We start from the raw sequence: 19,241 nt of genomic DNA on the forward strand, positions 1-19,241 counted from the left end.
AGTGAGTGGTCAGTTACTACAGATGGGAGATGGCCAGTCCTCCCCTCTATCCACTTGCCATCTCAAACCACACCTTTCTTGCTGGAGAGAGAGGAAGTTATTGGTGGCAAATTGTTTGCACTACCAGGTTTTCTTCTTCTGGGGTCTTAAGTAGGAAGCTTATGGGACTCTTACTGAATGCTGACATTCCCCACTTTGCCTTATGGAAGTTAGTGTTCTGATGGCCTCTGTTATTGTGACATGGAGAAGTGTTATAGCCACCTGCTGACTTTACCTTAGGTCACCTTCACTCCTTTCTGGTCTCTTAGTCTATGTCAACGCAATAACACTAGGTCTTTTGAGGCCCCCTTCTGCCTCCCCTGGGCACGGGCCAGTGATGGTTGCAGGATGGGCAGCCTTATTCCAAGAGGTCGATGGCAGAGCTGTCAGCGAAGTTGAACAGAGGCATTCTCATGATTTGAGTTGTTTCCTGATGAAGACTCAAAAGCAAGGTCGAGCAGTTCTAAAACACTTCTTCCATAGAACGCGGCATTCAGTGTTGTTTGTAGACTCCTCGTCCTTCCCAGGTGCCTCTGACAAAGTAAATTTGCTATGAGGACCCACAAATGGAGGCCGCCCGAGTGGCCCAGCCCATCGCAAATCTAAACCTAAGTCAGCCTGCACTTATGGAAGCATCTGTCAAGGACACTGACATACACCAAGCACAGTCTTCAGACAGCTTTAGCAAGCTTACCTTACCCTAGAAAATAGTTCCTGCTAGACTTGTAAGGCATCCCCCGTCTCCTAGCCAGTCATGCCCTGTTCTCTTGTTGCCTCTTCTAATGCCTGTAGGAGCAGAAAAATTTTCCTTCTACCCTTCTAGATTCTTTGGCTGATCTAATAATCAAACTGACATAAGGCAGATCAACAGGAGAAAAACCAAATTCCTATGTGTGGGAGCCCCATAAAAATATGAGAATATGAGACCCAAAAAAGCAAGCCAGGTAGTTAAGGCTTATATAACATCCTGAGTTAAGGAAAAAGTATCCATTTAGGGATACAAAGGGGAGAAAGGCCATTTACAGGAAAGAAGGGGATGTTTGGAATACAAAGGTTGCCCTGTTATACAGGTAAGTTTCTTAGGTAAAAAGCTATCTCTAGTAATAGCTCTCTTCCTGGAAGTGGCTGCCTTTCCAAAGTAAATGTAGACAATTGAGGGGGAGGTATAGAATTTTTCCTGAATCTGCTGGGTATTGATTACCTTTAGTTCAAAATAATCTTCACGCCAAAGTGGCATGCTTTGGGGTGACAAATTCTGCTCCTCCTCATGCTCTGGAGAATTTGCTCTTGCCCACACTCCTTGGGAAGAGTGCTCCAGTGATTTCGAGACACCGTATGCCCCCAATCCATGGATTGTTTTCCCTTGAATAAAGGACATCAGACTCATTTTGAAATTGTTTTAGTTTTGTCATTTGAACCTCTCCTGTCCCCTAGATTACCACATTGCTCTTGAATGATGACCAGGAGGCCTGTGTCAGGGCATAACCCAACTCTTTGTTATCCCTCCTCCCCTTCTTCTACACTCTGAAATTTCTAAATGTCCTGGGTTGCTTCTAGAAAGGGTGGTGGGAGGAGGGAAGACAAGGAGTCTTGTATTCTCCTAAAAGGCCTGAGTGTATGTGTGAAAGGGAAGGGAATAAAGGTGTGGGTGGGGAAAGAATGGTTTGAACTGGAACGACAACCTCGTTTACAAGAACATAGCAACCTGCAACCCCCAGCAAGGTTCTGACACACTCATTAGGAAGCCCTTATCCAGGTGTGCTTACTCCTGGAAGCCTTTGTTACATACTTGGAATAGCAAGTACTTGGAGTCCAGACCTCCTAGTATCAGCTAGTCCTCTTACTCGACCATAGACCCCCAACAGTTAAAACCAGAAATAGACAAGACCCCTTAACTGATGCTCTACCTGAAACCCATTGTTCTTATTCTTGAGGCATTGATGAAGATGTTTTACAATGACTGGAACATTCCAACCACCAGAAAAGCCCTAATAGTGATGTAAGGCCTAGAATTCCATACCCCACATGTCCCCTTCCCCGCCCATGATCGTGTGCTGAACTTCTGACCCCCATCTACGATCACATGCTCTCTACCTGCTCTCTTGCACATACCCCCTCCTCTCTCCCTCTCTCCCTCTCTCCCTATGAAAATTTGTCTCTCTTGCCAGCAGAGAGCTCAGTTGTTAGGGCTTTGAGCCTGCCACCTCCACCTGCTGTGGGCACCCGAAATAAGTCTCTTCCATTCTCTTTTCCAAACCCTTCTCTCGAGTTACTGGCTTCTCTTGCAGTAAGTTTACCTTAATTTGTTCAGCAGCAGTGTTGGAAAACCCAGCCAGGAACTGTGTGTTCTGTTTGTCTAGCATCCTTGAGATTCTCTGGGAGGGAACAGGTGAGGCAGTGCCCAGGGATTACCCATTCGTTTCCTGAGTTAGTGATGACCAGTAACACTAGTACTGGTTTTTCAGCCTTGGGCAAATCAGTGGACATTTTTTTTTTTTTTGAGATTTTATTTATTTGACCGACACAGAGAGAGAGCACAAGCATGGGGAGGGGCAAAGGGAGAGGGAGAAGCAGGGTCCCTCCTGAGCAGAGAGCCTGATGGGGGACTTCATCCCAGGACCCTGGGATCATGACCTGAGCCGAAGGCAGATGATTAACCAACTGAGCTACCCATGCACCCCTCAGTGAACTTTTTTGAGCTTCAATTTCAACTTTTTTTTTTTTTTAAGAGAGAGAGGTTGAGGGAGGAAGGGCAGAAGGGAAGGGAGAGAGAAAAGCTCAAGCAGACTCCACGCCCAGTGGGGAGCCTATTGTGGGGCTTGATCTTATGACCCTGAGATCATGACCTGAGCTGAAATCAAGAGTCAGACGCTCAACCGACTGAGCTATTCAGGTGCCCCTCATCATTTTTAAAACAGAGATAATAATATTGCCTGGGTTGTTACGAAGATCACATTGAAGAAAGTGCCAGACAAAAATAGAAGTGCCAATGTTACATTTTGTTGACTCTACCATGGTAGTGATTATAAGAGGCATCATTATTTTAAATACCACTAAGGAAGAAAAAAAATCCTTTCAGTTATTCACAGCACATCATTTTCTTGTCAGAAAATTTCTGCACATTGAAATAGATTTATTTGGATAGATTTTTATCATAAATCATCCTTGTGTATTTGTAAAAAGGAACTATTAAGTGAATAGAAATTAAGATATTCTTAAAGTTCCGTACAGTCTTGATCTGCTGAAACATTTGTCAAGGTGGTCAGTGCTATCTGAGTTTTTCCCCATACAGCATTGCCTGTGTACTATCATGAGCACTGGGAATGCAATATTTCTTAAAAGAGTGCTTCATACTGTCTTTCTTCCAAGCCTCTGATACCAGTTCTGCATAATCAATATGCAGGCACAAGTAATGGCATTTATTTCCTGCCCAGCACTTGGCCAACTGAGGACATCCTGATTTCAGGGGTGGTACAAGTATGAAAATATGTACCTATTAGAATTGACAAAATATAGTAGTGTGATTGATTTCATCTTATTTCATAGGTTTCGGTTTGTAAGGGAAGCAAGTGTTGGGGATGAAGAATTTCCTCTGCCCTTTAAGGTTCTTCTAGCTGACTAAGAGTCAAATTGACAGGAAACAGATTAACAAGGAGGAAATCAAATTTAATAGTGTATATATGGGGAATCCACAAAGGCATGGAAATTCCAAAGACAGGCAGAACAAGGCTTATATGATGAGCTAAAGAGAGGGGTAGGGGTCTGAGAATACCAAGGGGAGAAAGACAGGAAGGTGGAAGGCAGGTGTTTGGAAACCACAGGTGCCCTATTATGTAGAGAAGTTTCTTAGGTAAAGAGGAATCTTTGTTAATATCTCTCTTCCCAGGGTTCCTGGGAGGCTCAGTTGGATGAGCAGCAGACTCTTGATTTCAGCTCAGATCATGATCTTAGGGTTGTGGGATTAAGCCCCATGTCAGGCTCTGTGCTCAGCGGGGAGTCTGCTTGAGGTTTTCACTCTCCCTCTCTGCCCCTTCCCCTGCTTGCACGTGTGTGTGTGTGTGCTCACGCGCGCACGCGTGCTCTCTTTCTCTCTCAAATAAATAAATCAATAAATCTTTTAAAGAAATAGTTCTCTTCCTAGTACAAGTAGGCAGTTGAGAGGAGATAAAAAGCTTTTCCTGAATCTGCTGGGTTTGGATTGCTTTTAATTCAAAATAGTGTTGATGCAAAGTGGCGCATTTGGGGGCTGCCTGCCCTTGGCCCCTACAAAAGCATGAAAGTCTCTGCCTCATCTCAGGAACTGTACTTTCTGTTTGCACAAACTTAGGGTAGATGGTTTGCATGGAATATGGCCCTGTGGCATTAGGACAGGCTTCCCAGTGACATGAATAAATCATAGAAATAATTTTGTATGTTTCCTCATTTACCTATTCTTTTTCTTCCTTCCTGTCTGCTTTTTGATTTCTTTTGAAGTTTCTGAGTCCAAATCCAGTTCCTAAGAAACATCAAAGGAAGCCTGCACCAGAGGCCTCCCAGGGTCTGTTTGGAAGCTGGCCTCCATCCACTGTGTAAGACGGAATGACACCCTCTACCAGTGTGCTCTCTTCACTGCTGCTGCTGGCGACTGTTGCAGGTAGGAAGCCATCACCCTGGAGACCCTAGCATCACACATGAGCTTCCTGTCTTTGGCTTAAACGACTCAGATCAGAACCAAAACAGATGAACCTAGGGGAAGGGAAGGAAAAATAAAATAAGATGAAATCAGAGAGGGAGAAAAACCATAAGAGACTCTTAATCTCAGGAAACAAACTGAGGGTTGCAGAAGGGGAGGTGGGTGAGGAGATGGGGTAACTGGGTGATGGACATTAAGGAGGGCACATGATGTAATGAGCACTGGGTGTTATATGCAACTGATGAATCATTGACTTCTACCTCTGAACCTAATAGAAAAACAAACAGACCCTAACAGAAAAACAACTCACATCATCCTGAAATGAGGTGCTGTGTGTTTGCTTTCCAACAGAATTATTTTACTTATAAAAGGCACGAAGGCAGACCTCCTGCACAAGTGGTTTTCTGGAAACAGGAATTTAAATAGTTTTTTATTGTCATCACAACTTTTGAAAAGATAAAGTCACATTTTATATATACTAGGAAAACTTTATATATTTATTTAAAGTAATTACATAGTCAATCTTTTTGGAAAGCAAATGACCACACTCTCTCTTACCATAAATCTTTATTTTCATATATTCTGCTCTGCTTGCTTACTGTGGACATACCCACGAAATCACTGGTGAACAGCAGTTCTGGTGATCCGTGTCCTGGCTAGGCCAGAGAGGGCTCCTTTGAATTTACCGAGGACTGAGGGCGGAGATAAAGCCAGGGAAACGGATTTGATGTGCATGGATTAGCAAAGTGTGGCGAAGCTGTCATGAGGCTTACCTGTGTTAAAATGAAACAAAACAGAAATTCCACCGAGTAAATGTAAAGATCTAATTAGCTTTATTCAAGGATTCATGACTTGGGCAGCGTTCCTTCTAGAAGGTAGAAGGGAGCTCTAAGGAGCTGTAAAAAATGGAAGAATTTTAGAGGCAGAAGTAGACAAGGTCACCTTCCCTTAGGGGAAGGTAGGCAGATGACCTCAGGAGTAGGGTCAGGACTTTCCAGACTGATGAGTTTCAGTCGCACTCCTGGAAGAGGCTGAATCTGCCGTTACAATCAGGTCATCTCAGTGAGGCTTAATATAAGTGATTCCATTTTGGACCTCTTTCTTTTTAACACTGACAGTGACCCTTGTTAAAATGCAGTTTTACCTGCATCCAGACCTACTGAACCAGCACGCCTAGCAGGTGCGGCTCAGGGGTCTGAAGCAGCTGAATTATCATAAGCCTCATTGTAGAGTATACAGGGGCCCCTTCAGAAAACGCTACCACTGGAAAAGCCCTGTCATTCCCACATAGATTACTAATGCTCGAGCACTTTTTTTTTTCTTCTCTCAAATCCCCACTTTTTCATTCCTTTTTATCTTTTTCTTGTGATTTTTCCATTAATTTAGAAATTCTGAGTTACTTTATTAGTAACATTATTTGCAGTTTACCTGTCTTCCCTCTCTCTCCTCTCTACCTTTGACAAAATGCTAACCAATGGTTTCATTGACTTGTCAACAGTCATGGAGTGACTATGTCCACATATGGGGCTGGACAGTGTAGAGGGTACAGACGTGGGTGAGTCTTGTCTGGTCTCTTCAAGAGCTTTTGTTGAGTGAGTCTGATAGAGTCTGAAGTAATTATGGCCACTTGGCCCAACAGAAGCATGGTTTCGTTGTTGGAAACCCTCTCAAACTTCTTTATTGAGCACTAAGACCTCTGCATAAGGTATGTCTGTCCATACAGATCATCCAGGTGATTTTTTTGTAGAACAAAGGGATGTTGGACCCCCAGAAGTGTATGGCAGTCTCCACCTGACTGAAAACTGCTTTAAGCTTTTCCAAGGCTTCTGCCATGGAAGGTTCTCCTTAGCCACTGAGACAGTTCACTCACTTTAGGATCACAGCCTGCCTTCTGGACAGTGGCTTCTGACGCCGTTTTACAAGTTGGCTTTTAGGCTGCCTGGTGGCCAACGCCAGAGATGAAACATGGCAGTTTCTATGGATCGAACTGTCCCAAAGATTTCAAGGGAAATAAAGCCTATCCTCCCATGTGTGTTTGAGAGAAATTTCTAGCTTAGGTCTTCATTTAATGGCCACTCAGGGATGTAGTGGTATCTTTACAAATAAAGGCAATATTTTTGAGAGTAGAGGTGGGAGTCCGAGATTAACTGTCTGCTGTACACCCTTCATCTCTGGGTTTTAGTTAGAGATGCTGTTTTTTTATGTTCAGCTGGAGGTTTTTCTCCCCCCTCTATATCCGATATTAAGCTTTTTGTTAGAAAATAATAGGCTAAAACTATAAAGTAGATTTGCATTTGAGAAAATATCCTTTCAGTTGAATTAAAGTAGTTTGTTGGTAGCTTATTCATTTGGAAAGACACATATCCATTACATCTAATTCCTATTAAATTGGATCAATTAGACTTTCCTGCAGAGTCAGTGTTTGGCACTGAACAGCCCTTAAAGATTTATAATGATGATCACATGCACACAGGTACGAATGACATGACTCCTGCACTCTGTTTACCCACTTCGCTTCCTCCAGGTAGAAGTGCTCTCTGAGTGTCGCTATGAGGAAAGTAACCGTAATTTATAAAATTGTCAGTGACGAGCCCTCATTAGAAAAAGATCTCTACCAACAAATAAAGAACAGAAGTGACTTTGCCCTTGGATTTCAGGGAATGGCAGTCTGCTGCGGACGGTTCTGAAAGTCTCAGTTGCTGTCATTTTGTCTTGTGGGCACCACTGTGTCTGCAGAGCTCGGGGGAAGCGCCGCCCTCATGCCTGCCGTTCGCCGCCTGGAAATATTTGTAGCTGTTTAGAATCTGATGAACGCTGGTTGTTACAGGGGCGCCCGGGTGGCTCTGTCGGTGAAGGGTCTGCCTTCGGCTCAGGTCGTGAACCCAGGGTCCCAGAATTGAGTCCCCTGTCATCGGGCTGCCTGCTCAGCGGGGAGCCTGCTTCTTCCTCTCCCTCTGGTTCTCCCCCCCCCGCTTTTGTTCTGTCAAGTAAAAATCTTTTAAAAAACCCCAAAATACAGATCTGTATTGAGAACGAGTTTTTCTCTCCTTTGATATTTCCCTGTCAGTTGACCTATCAGCAGAATAATCTGTGAAATTTTTTTAAAAAAAGCAGTTTAACAGAAATAATATGTTGTCTAATGTAAACCTTTATAACTGAATTTTGGGTGAGGACCAAAATATCATGAATAATATAAAAGCAGTACACAGATGGAAAAGAACACTTCTGTTCACTCCATGAAAGAACGTGGAGAGGCTGGAGGGTCCAGTGGGCAGGCCGGTGAATCTCAGGACAGACGGCTGGGGGTGAAGGACGGGAGGACGAAGGGTGGACAGGTGCGGCGAGGGAGGGACCGTGAGATAACACAGGGACTTCGTGACGGACCCGCTGGGTGTTGATGTGCTCGCCAGACAGGACTCGCCTCCCTTCCTCATCTGAGACTGCGTTGTTTGCAGGTGGGGCCTGTGGCCCGTGCAGCGAGGGGAGGACGTACGCCAATGCCATCATTTCCCCGAACCTGGAAACGACCAGAATCATGCGGGTGCCTCAGAGCACCCCCGTGGCGGACTGCACGGCCGCGTGCTGTGACCTGGCCAGCTGCGACCTGGCCTGGTGGTTTGAGGGCCGCTGCTACCTGGTGAGCTGTCCCCGCTCGCGGAGCTGTGAGCCCAGGAAGATGGGCTCCATCGGGTCCTACCTCACCTTTGTGCTCAGGCCGGCCCAGAGGCCCGCGCAGCTGCTGGACTACGGGGAGCTGATGCTCAACAGGGGCGCCCCCTCCGGCCTCTGGGGGGACTCACCCGAGGATATCAGAAAGGACTTGCCCTTCTTAGGCAAAGAGCGGGGCGCAGAGGAGACGCCGGAGTACTCGGATGACTACGCGGAGCCTGAGCGAGACCCCTTCCAGCCCCTCGGCAAGCAGCCGCCCGGAGCAGGTGCCCAGGACGCCGACTGGGGCCCACCCCCAGGCGGCCGGGTGGCCGGCAACTCCTCAGCGGGAGACGGCCCTCCCGCGGCGGCCGAGAAGCGGGAGGACCCTGCGCCCCGTCAGCTGGACGAGTCAGCGCGGACCCCGGCGCTCAAACAGTCCTCGGAGAGCAGGTCGTGGCCTCCCTTGGCGACAGCTCCACCTTCAGGAGAGGCATTGGGAAAGGAGACTTCTCTCCAGGAACCACCCGGCAATAGCTCTGGAAAAGAGGTGGGCCTGGTTGCTCAGGGCTGGGGGGCCGGCGGGAGGGGCTGGAGGCTGGAGGCTGGAGGCTGGAGGTGCAGGCATGGGAAGACAGCTCTCAGCGCCTCCCAGGTAACAAAATGCCCTGTTCCTCTGCTGTGCCTTCAGGACCGAGTACGTAAAAGAACCGTGTTTCTGCCCTCACAAGCCAGTCACCTCACGACCACTTAGCACTTCTCCCTCGGGGTGCCTCTCCCAGTATCTCAGGAAAACGATGATATTTACCGATGTCCCGGGAGCCGGCCCGTAGGCACAGCACACTTTCCCAAAGAAAACCCGCAGGGTTTGTGTTAGGCCCGCTTCCCCAAACCAGGGCTTAATACCTAACCTGACTGCTGTTCAACCTTCCCCAGGGAGGTAGTCTTAATCGGTCTTTCTGGAACTTCGCAGCCTGCACCAGTGAGGTAATCCACTAATGAGACCCTTTTCCCAAGGAGGTGACCCTCCCTGAAATAATCCTTTTTTGTTGTTTGCAATTGCCTTGTCCTGCATTTAAAAACTTTTCTTTTCTGTAGCCCTATGGAGCTCCTTTCTATTGCTAGATAGGCTGCTGCCGGATTCATGAATCGTTCAGTAAGGCCAATTAGAGCTCAGAAACACACTCAGTTGAATTATTGTGGATTTTTTTTTTTTTGAGATTTTATTTTTAAGTAACCTCTACACTGGATGTAGGGCTTGAACTCACAACCCTAAGATCCAAGAGTCATATGCTCCACCACTGAGCCAGCTGGGAGCCCAGAATTGTTATTTAACAGACTTGGCGGGAGTCACGGTGGGCTCTGAAGCGCACTGCTGAAGGCAGTCAGGGACCATGAGAAACACAGCCGTGGCGCTCATGGACCCCTTTCTCAGTTCTCTTCCTCGCCTTCCCCAAGGGCCTGGGAAAGCTTCCCTCAGTTCTGGGCTCTGCTCTCCTTGCATTGAGCTCCCGGTCTCACTCGCTTCCCGGAAGTTCTCCTCTGTTGGAATCAGTAGCTCCACACTGAGCACTGATGTGATTTTATGTGAGGTCCGAGAGCCAACGGTCAAGATGGAATTCTTGAGACATTCTCAGTGCAAAAGAGGTGGTTCTGTTGAAGCTCCGGGGCAGGACCCTTGGGCAGAAAGAGCTGCCCTGGGATTGTGAAGAGCCATTGGTTATAGACTTTCCAGTTGGGGGAGAACAGACAAAGGAAGTGTTCAAAAGGATTGCCCTGTCTTAAAGACTCCCAGGCTCTTGGAGGCCTCCCTATTGTCAAGCTAAGGTTGTTTTTGCCTTTAGCAAAGCATTACCAGGAAGACAGTGGGGGGTTTCCTGGAGGAATGTTCTACCCTGCCTGCCTCAAGTACTTGTCCGTGGGCTGCGGGAGGTAAGGACATTGAATTTTATCTACATTTCCTTTTGCCTTTGTTCTCCACATCAGGACCTGCAGGCACTTTGGACCCCAGGCCCCCATTTGACTGGAACCCTTACCTTGGTTCTAGCCCGGTGGCAGCTACAGCCCCCATTGGTTGAGGTCTGCTGCTTCAGCCCCTTTCCCGAGCCCGGGTTCCACGTTGGGAAAGGTTGGAATTGCGCACAGGCCTTCTCTTGGCCAGGACGCGGTGACGTCACCCGGTTCCGGCGCCTGTAGTAAGGCGTGCACAGGCTGGTCTTGTTCTGTGTAGATGGAGTCGGCTGAAAGAAACGGGGTCCCTGCATTCTAAAGCATGAGGCACACCGCCTCTGGCACACCTGCTTACTTCGTGTGGAAGGACTACAGTCCCCGAAGCTGCAGACGTCTAGACACACGGCAAAATCTAACTCAACCTGGAATCGCAGTGGCCATTATGAGGAATGTTGCAATGAACTAAGATCTCTTAGGAAGTGCCCTTGGCAGCAAGGATTCCCAAATTAAGCAAACAGAACGGGGATACCCATTTTAACTGACAGGCAGCAGCCTCCAAAATTCAGAATTCCCAAATAGCTTCATTAAAAGACCATTTCAAAAGGCTAATAAAAATTAAGTACTCTTACTTCTTCCCTCCATCCTCCTTTAATGGAGTACTCGTTCCAGTAGTATTCTCTCTGAATTGTCTTTACCGGACTGTAAACAAAAGTTGGCCCAGTGAATGACTTTACAGACACCTGGATATCTACTCTTAAAGGAGGGCCCCTTAGGGGCCCTTCCCAGAGTTGAGAAGACGCTGAGGGAATTTCCAGTAGACTGCTACCTTATTCCCCTTAAACAGCCAAGGGACACTAAAAATTAGTGGAAAATCTTTTTATTCATTTTTTTTTTTTTTAGATTTTATTATTTGACAGAGAGCACAGCAGGGGAGTGGCGGGCAGAGGGAGCAGCAGGCTCCCCTCGGAGCAGGATCCCGATGCAGGACTTAATCCCAGCACCCTGCGATCATGACCTGAGCCAAAGACTTGACTGCCTGAGCCACCCAGGTGCCCCCAAATTAGTGAAAAATCTTGCCAAATTCTGGTAATTACCAGAGCTACAGATGGGACCCTGGAAAAGCCAGACAAGCCAGCGAAGGGGGACCAGACATGGGTTCCCTGCTCAGTGGGGAGCCTGCTTCTCTCTCTCTCCGTCTCTCCCCCGCCTCCCCACTTGGCTCTCTCTCTCTCTCAAATAAATAAAATCTTAAAAAAAAATAGACTATACAGCCTACAAATATTATACAGTATGGAATAAATACATTAGAAAAAGAAACATAGCTTGGGATGATGTCTGACTTTGTATCACATCTCATCAAGTTTCTAAACATAATTAAGAGCAAGTAAATAGATGTAAGTAGGATAAAAAAGTGTTTAGGTGAACTTTTTAAATAGTTTCCCCTAATCTGTTTGGTAATCTAAGACTTTAAAGTTTTGCTAAGTTAAATTACATAATGGACAGTCATTAAGTATCTAGATCATTTCTAAATAAGATAACATACTAATGCATTATTTAGTAAACACAGGTTTCCTTTTGCAGAAGAGCTAAAGATAATTGGATCCATTAGTAAACATGTCCTGTGTCACACTGAGAAGTTCCCTATGAGAAAATGTATGTTTCTAGAAATAATAAAAGTATTTTAAAATTTGCCAAGCTACAGGGTGCTAATATAAAAGACAGTTCATAATTGTTTACTTGTTTATTTTCACTCAAAATTAAGGTTTTATGGTTTAACATTGTAATATATATATTTTTTTAATTTTTATTTAAAGATTTTATTTATTTAGTTGACAGAGAGAGAGAGCACAAGCAGGGGGAGCAGCAGAGGGAGAGGGAGAAGCAGACTCCCCGCTGAGTGAGGAACCCGACGTGGGGCTTGATCCCAGGACCGTTGGATCATGGACCTGAGCCAAAGGCAGACACTGAACCAGTTGAGCCTCCCAGGTGCACCAAACGTTGTAATATATTTTTAAAGTCACGCGAAATACTAAGGGAAACATCTCTGTATGGAAGGAAAGTAGGATGTGTTTTTTCAGTAAAAGACGGTATGAGAAATGGAGATATATTTTTATAGAGGAAAAAGAAAATTGTCAAAAGTTTATAGAAAAGGAATCCTTGAAAGGGATTTTATGCATGAGCAGGGCTGGTTAATATTGGAATAAATTTAAATAAGTTAAATGAATTCTAATATCAAAACTAACGTGGTGCAAAATTAGAATTTGGTTTTCTCTGTGTTAAAAGGACAAAGTTTTCTTGAACTCTCGGTCTGCTCTTAATAAGATTATAAAAGATTTTTCTTTACCTTCTAAGTAAAATGCCTAGAAAACAAAGATTTCATCTTGCCAAGTAACTTCCTCTGTCTTTACGAGTTCTTTGGGTACTTAATTTAAAAAGCTGGGTGTTGTCTATTAAAAGAACTAAGGTACTTTCTGTCAGTGTCTTCAGTCTGTCACTGTGGTTACAGGATAACTGAGTATTGTTTTACAGTGCCCCGTGATTCTCCTTGAAATTCCTAGAAATCCGACCTGTTCTGCTATAATGTTATCAGTCAGGATTCTAGTTACTATCTTAAAATATTATATGTCACAGAAAAAAACAGATTTCCTTGTCAATTCCTTCATAGGGAGCTCTCACCTGATCCCTAACAATGGATCTTTTAAAAAGTCTTTTGTCATTTATTTATGAGAATTATTGCTTTTCTCTGATACTTTGCAAAGGCGTTCCTGCAAAAGTATTTCATCCTGAAGGAGATGCAAGGAAAGGACTTTGGACAAGCAGAGGTTTCTGACAACCAAAGTTAGAATACCATAATGCTGAACTGATTAAGAGTTTCCAGAACTGATGGAACACCGGGATTCAAGGAGAACAAGAGATAATTACATGGGACTGAACGAACTAAGGCGGGTGATTGTGATTTTTACGACTTCTTGTTTGAAACAGTGCCATCTTTCCAGAATCAAAGAAACCTTTCCTCTGAAGCTATCTGTATGTTTCTTCACCTGCAAAATCTGGATGGTTTTGTAATTAGTATATTCCATTTGATCGATGAAAAAGTCACCTTTTTTTTTTTTTAAAGATTTTATTTAGGGGCACCTGGGTGGCTCATTGTTAAGTGTCTGCCTTCGGCTCAGGGCGTTGATCCCAGCATTCTGGGATTGAGCCCCACATCACGCTCCTCCACTGGGAGCCTGCTTCTTCCTCTCCCACTCCCCCTGCTGTGTTCCCTCTCTTGCTGGCTGTCTCTGTCAAATAAATAAAATCTTTAAAAAAAATAAAGATTTTATTTATTTATTAGAGAGAGAGCATGAATGGAGAAGCAGACTCCGTTGAGTGGAGAGCCCGACACGGGGCTCAATCCCAGGACCCTGAGATCATGACCTGAGCCAAAGGCAGACACTTAACCGACTGAACCACCCAGGTGCCCTTAAAAGAATCATGTTTTTAACCCAAGTGGCTTGCTCAGTGATCTTACTTAACTGAGTTCCAGTTTCTCCAGAAGTCATGATCCAGATGCAGCAGGTGGTGGTGTCCCCGGTATAGACATCTCGTTCAGCTAAAAGGTAACAAAGACTATCCTATTACTAAGCATAACTTTGGCCAGAAAGTCTAAGCATTTTTGCTGGTCAGGCATTGTTTCAGCACCAGATTATGCAACGTGTTCATGAGTTAAGGTGTTGTTCCGGGTCACAGCCTCATCTGCACTCCAAGGAAACGGTGACCTACCCACAGAAGCTAATTTCGAATTATGAATGCCCTCTGGTTGACCTTTTTATCTCAATGGTGTAAACTCAGGGAAGTTGACCAGCGAGGTGTGTCAGTCTGTGAACAGTTAGGACAACATTAGATAACCTGAGGGGTACTGTTCGGTCATGCCCACCGTCTAGGCATTCATGGGCCAGGGAGAATGAGAACCCCGCCAGACAGACAGAGGCAGACCCTGTGAGGGCACAGACTTCCCGTGGAGGTGGCTGCAAACGGATTCATTCACGGGGATTGTTACATTTGCCCGTTGATGCCAGCGGTCATTTAGGGGTTCAGAGCATTCAGCCTGAAGTAACATGTTCTGAGGTCGAGGTTACCTGCATCAGCAGTGGCCTGGGAGATACACGTGACGGCATTATCTTCCCAGGCCGGTGCCAGAGCACAGGAAAGAAAGAGGAAGAGAGGGTTTCACGTTTAGTTCAAGGACGGAGTATCGATCTGGCCTCTTGGGGGGAAGCAGTCTACCTAGATGTCCACTGCTTCTCTTCCTCGCGCATTTGATTAGAGGTCTCCAGGGTCTCCAGGACCTGATGGCAGGCGCAGCCTTCTTCAGCTGTGACACGTGTATCCAAGGTTCGAGTCCGTGAACTTCAGTGAGGAGCTCGTCTTGGCCCTTCAGAGGAGATTCAAGGGGGCCTTGTTCTTAGTGGTTCCTCATCAAGGTGGGAGAAAATTGGAAAGGTTAGTTTGGTGAATCCTCGCCAGGTATTTGAGGAAACCAGAAGAATTCAGGATTCAGTCCAGTTGAACAGGTATATAACAAAATCTCAAAGACAATTGACAGGACTAGATGTCTCCATGTCGACAGAAGTGCAAATGTAATTTTTCTCTCTACATTCGCCCCCATTTTTTTACCAAAGATAATCATGGTAAAAGTAGTTCGTTTGCATTAAACTTGGCCTGATTATTTACATAAGTGTAGCGAAAATAGTGATGGAACATATAAGCTGTTTTAAAAGATTGCTTTGCTGGTACCTTTTAAACAAGGTACCAGGCTGATTTTTTTTCCCCAATGGGCTTTATTGGCTCCGGAAAGTCAGTTCTAGTTCCTTAAAACTGCCTGGCCATATTTGAGTCTATGTGCATCTTTTTCAAATATGATAATCCAGTCTAAGCCTTGGTAACATAACCAATGTTGTCAGCTGTGTCCTGTTACAAGAACAGATTGTTATAGGCCTTATGCAAATAACTATTGCCATAAAAAAATACTCAAAAGCATTTCAGAAGTCTGGAGGGGACAGGTAGGGAGACAGAGTAAATATTTTATCTTTGTTTACAGAGGTGTACTTTATCAAATTGTTGTAAGTCATAGATAGCTTGAGAGAAAAGGTTTCCTTAAATCTGGAAGACCAAAACATCGGAGAATAAGCAATGTTTCATAAAGATCGTTATCACTCGCCTCAGTTCATTCGGTCCCATATAATTAATTCTTGTTCTGCTTAAATCCAGTTTTTCCATCAGTTCTGGAAACTCTTATCCAGTTCAGTTTTATGATCTTAAAGTTGTCAGAAACCTGTGCTTGTCCAAAGTCCTTTCCTCGAATCACCTTGAAAATGAAATACTTTTGCACGAACACCTTTGCAAAGTATCAGAGTATTTTTTGCTGCCTGACTGCCGCTCTCCTGGGTCGCAGGCACACTCCCCGGAAGGGCCTGCCCCAGTCGGCTCTGCCTTAGTGCTGCAACGTCCCCACCTGTATGAAGCTGACATCTGATGCCCGGAAGGAGCAGCTGGACAAACTGGCCAAGAAGGGCCTGACTCAGAAATCAGTGTGACCCGGAGACACTCACATGGTGTTGCATACTTATGTTTTGTGACGGGCAGTAAAACCTCGAGAATTCTTACATCCGAAAGACTTGCTCCTGATTTTCCTGAGGATCTGTACCATTTGAGCAAGAAAGCTATTGCTGTTTCATAACGTCTTGAGAGGAACAGAAAGGATAAGGATGCTAAATTCCGAGTGATTCCTGAAAAGTGTATTTACCAGTTGGCTTGATATCTTAAGACCAAACGCGTCCTCTCCGGTACTTGGAAATAGGTCATCCACAGCCTTTGGTTGCATTAAATCTGTGTACTCGACCAATGAAACCCTTGTCTAACTAGAAGAAAAAGTATCGGAGTAAAACAGTTAACTGTCAGGGTGCCTGGGTGGCTCAGTGGGTTAAGTGTCTGCGTTGGCTCAACTCCTGATCTCAGGGTTCTGGGACTGAGCCCTGCATCAGGCTCTCTGCTCAGCGGGAAGCCTGCTTCTCCTTCTCCCCCTGCCTGCCGCTCCCCCTGCCTGCCGCTCCCCCCCTGCCTGCCCCCCCCTGCCTGCCGCTCCCCCTGCCTGCCGCTCCCCCCCTGCCTGCCGCTCCCCCTGGCTTGTGCTCTCTCTTTGGTCAAATGAATAAAATCTTAAAAAAAAAAAAAAGATTCTCTCTCCTTCTGTCCCTTCCCTGTGCTCTCTCTCTCTCAAATAATAAATCTTTAAAAAAAAACAGTAACTAAAATAAATGTGAAAAAGACTTTTTAAAAAGTCCATTGTTCAGAGATCTGATGAGAGTTCCTGATAATGGAATCAACAAGGACAATTTGTTTTCTTTTGTGACATCCGCCATTTTAACATAATGACTAGAAAAAGGGTATTGTCCGTGTACAATGAACATTATACGAAGATATATCAGACTTCAGGCATTTCGTAAAATTTCTAGAACACTTATACACAAATACAACATAAAGAAAGCTTAGTATTACTTATGATTTGGCAGTATTTCCCGTGTCATTTAACATATCAAATAAGCCTAATTAGTTTAACATCTCCCTTCTATAAGGAGGGAAAATAATTTTTTGGTGTGATTTTTCCAGGGACACTCTGGAAAATCCCAAAGTTAATCTGAGTTCAAAAGGATTTAGAACTTGATTTTTGAAAGTTTGTCAAACTATGTCAAAAGGTTTTAAGACACTTAGTCAAATATTAAGTGAAGTAATACTTAGTTATCCATTTACCATAGTAACAAACGTTTCATAGGCAAATATAGAAAATTTTTAAAAAACCCACAAACATAAAAGACCTCTGATCTTTTAATAGAGTAGAGTCAGCTTTCGTGAGTAACCAAAAGACCTGATCATGAAACGCAGGAAATTATTTTTTGACAAGATGCGAGGTCTTCATTTCTTCTAGGCAGATTACTGAAAAAGGTAAAGAAAAAGCTTTCATGATCTCTTATCAAGAGCAAGCCAGTCGTCCAAGAAACCTTTGTCCTTCTAACAAAGAGAAAATCAAATTCTAATTTTGTACTAATTTTACTTATGATATAAAAATTATCATTTATTATAATAAATGATCATTTATTATATATAATATATATAATATATAAATAATATATATTATTTATATTATGTATTATATTAATAATAAATATATATAATATATATAATAAATGATCATTTATTATAATAAATGAATTAAAACTCATTTATGTAATTCATTCCAATCTTAGTCCTGATCACACCTAAGATTCCTTTCCCTTTTATTTCTAGTAATATTATTTCTAGTTTTAATTACCTATATTAGATTTTTAACCCTGAAAATCTTTTAATTTTTCGTGAAAATTACGAAGTGAGCAATTATGAACTTTTTCATTAGCATCCTGTCCTTTGCTTTATAACTTCTAGAAACATGGGCTTTCTCAGAAAATTTCTCAGTATGGCTATATAAAACTTACTAAGTAATAGACCAAAATATCTTTAATCCTCCATAAAAGGAAGAAAAAGTGGATAAACCTGTGTTTAGTAGTTAATGTTTCAGTATTTTATCTTATTAGGAAATAATCTGGATGGTCAATAAATTTAACTTAACTTAGCAAAACTTTAAGATTTCAGGTCACAAAAGAATTTGGAGAAACTGTTTTAAAAATGGACCTAAAAACTTTTTATCCGACTTACGTTTATTTAATTTAGTTGTTTTTAACAACTATGTTTAGATGACCTACAAAAACTCCCCTGGACATTAGACAAGATCAGTCATCACCCTGGGTTATTCTTCTAGCTGACGGAGTTTGTAATGGAGATGTCATGGGCTTGGTTGATGAGTAAACCCGGCTGGAACTCTAATGCTCTTAACTCCAAAGACATGCCTGTTTTCAGGAAGCCAACAAATGCAAAGTACCTTTTGTATCAGATATTTCCTACATCATGTAAACCTGAAAAGCATTTAAGTTAGTTTCTATTACATTTTCAGAACTTAATTTAAATAAGTGTTTATTTGTTGAAGCCAATTAAATAGAACTCTTTTACAGATTAATTTGGGCATTGCCATCCAGAGATAGAAACCACCACACAGCTGCAACACACATGTGCAAAGCTACACGTAAGCATACAGACAGATGCAAACAAGCAGAGACTTCATATGTTTATTTTAAAAATTTAGCCATGATGGGGCACCTGGCTGGCTCAGCAGAGCATGTGACTCTTGATCTCAGGGTCGTGGGTTCAAGCCCCACATGCAGCACAGAGCCTACTTAAAAATGAATGAATGAATGAATGAATGAATGAATAAGTAAGTAAAAATTTAACTATGAAAGAGATAGGCTAATATACACTCACTCACCATAAAAGATCAGAAGAAGCACAAAAGGTGGAAAGGTCATTTGAAATTCAGGTCGATGAAAAATCCATTGGAATAAGTTAAGTTTATCTGCCCAGATGGCTAAAACTTTTTCTATCGATATTTACAGAGAAGACACTGATTTTTCATTGGCCGAAATTTCAAATGACCTTTCCCTCATTTGTTCTTCTGATAAGCATTGTCTTACCAGAGGCACCTGGGTGGCTCAGGCGGTTGGCTCCAACTCTTGATTTCAGCTCCCATCATGATCTCAGGGTCGTGAGATGTGGGGCTCTGCACTCAGTGGGGAGTCTGCTTGAGATTCTCTCTCCCTCTCCCTCTGCCCCTCTTGGCTCCTGTGCACGCGCGCCCTCTTTCTCTAAAATAAATAGGTGAATCTTAAAAACAAAAGAAGAAGAAGAAGAAGAGGAAGAATTGCCTCACTGAAGTTTGTAGAACATTTCAATCTCAAAGGGACAGGGAGGGAATGTTCCTTCTTCCAGGAAGTTTTCCGTCAGGATAATCCTATTCCTGGCAGCA

At 43.8% G+C, this 19,241-nt stretch overlaps 1 protein-coding gene across 4 annotated transcripts in view; it reads left to right on the forward strand.

Moving 5' to 3' along the window:
* The first annotated feature begins 4,520 nt into the window (after positions 1-4,520).
* Positions 4,521-19,241, forward strand: part of KIAA0319 (KIAA0319 ortholog) — a 72,247-nt gene continuing 57,526 nt past the window's right edge. For all 4 annotated transcript variants that reach the window (XM_040644921.1, XM_040644923.1, XM_040644922.1 and 1 more), the window contains exons 1-2: positions 4,521-4,672; positions 8,167-8,909. In XM_040644921.1, the coding sequence (XP_040500855.1) occupies positions 4,618-4,672; positions 8,167-8,909 (798 nt within the window). In that variant the 5' untranslated portion in view covers positions 4,521-4,617. The remainder of the gene's footprint in view (positions 4,673-8,166; positions 8,910-19,241) is intronic.

The sequence above is a fragment of the Ursus maritimus genome, unplaced genomic scaffold (genome assembly GCF_017311325.1).
Source record: "Ursus maritimus isolate PB19 unplaced genomic scaffold, ASM1731132v1 scaffold_30, whole genome shotgun sequence".
Classification (NCBI taxonomy): Eukaryota; Metazoa; Chordata; class Mammalia; order Carnivora; family Ursidae; genus Ursus; species Ursus maritimus.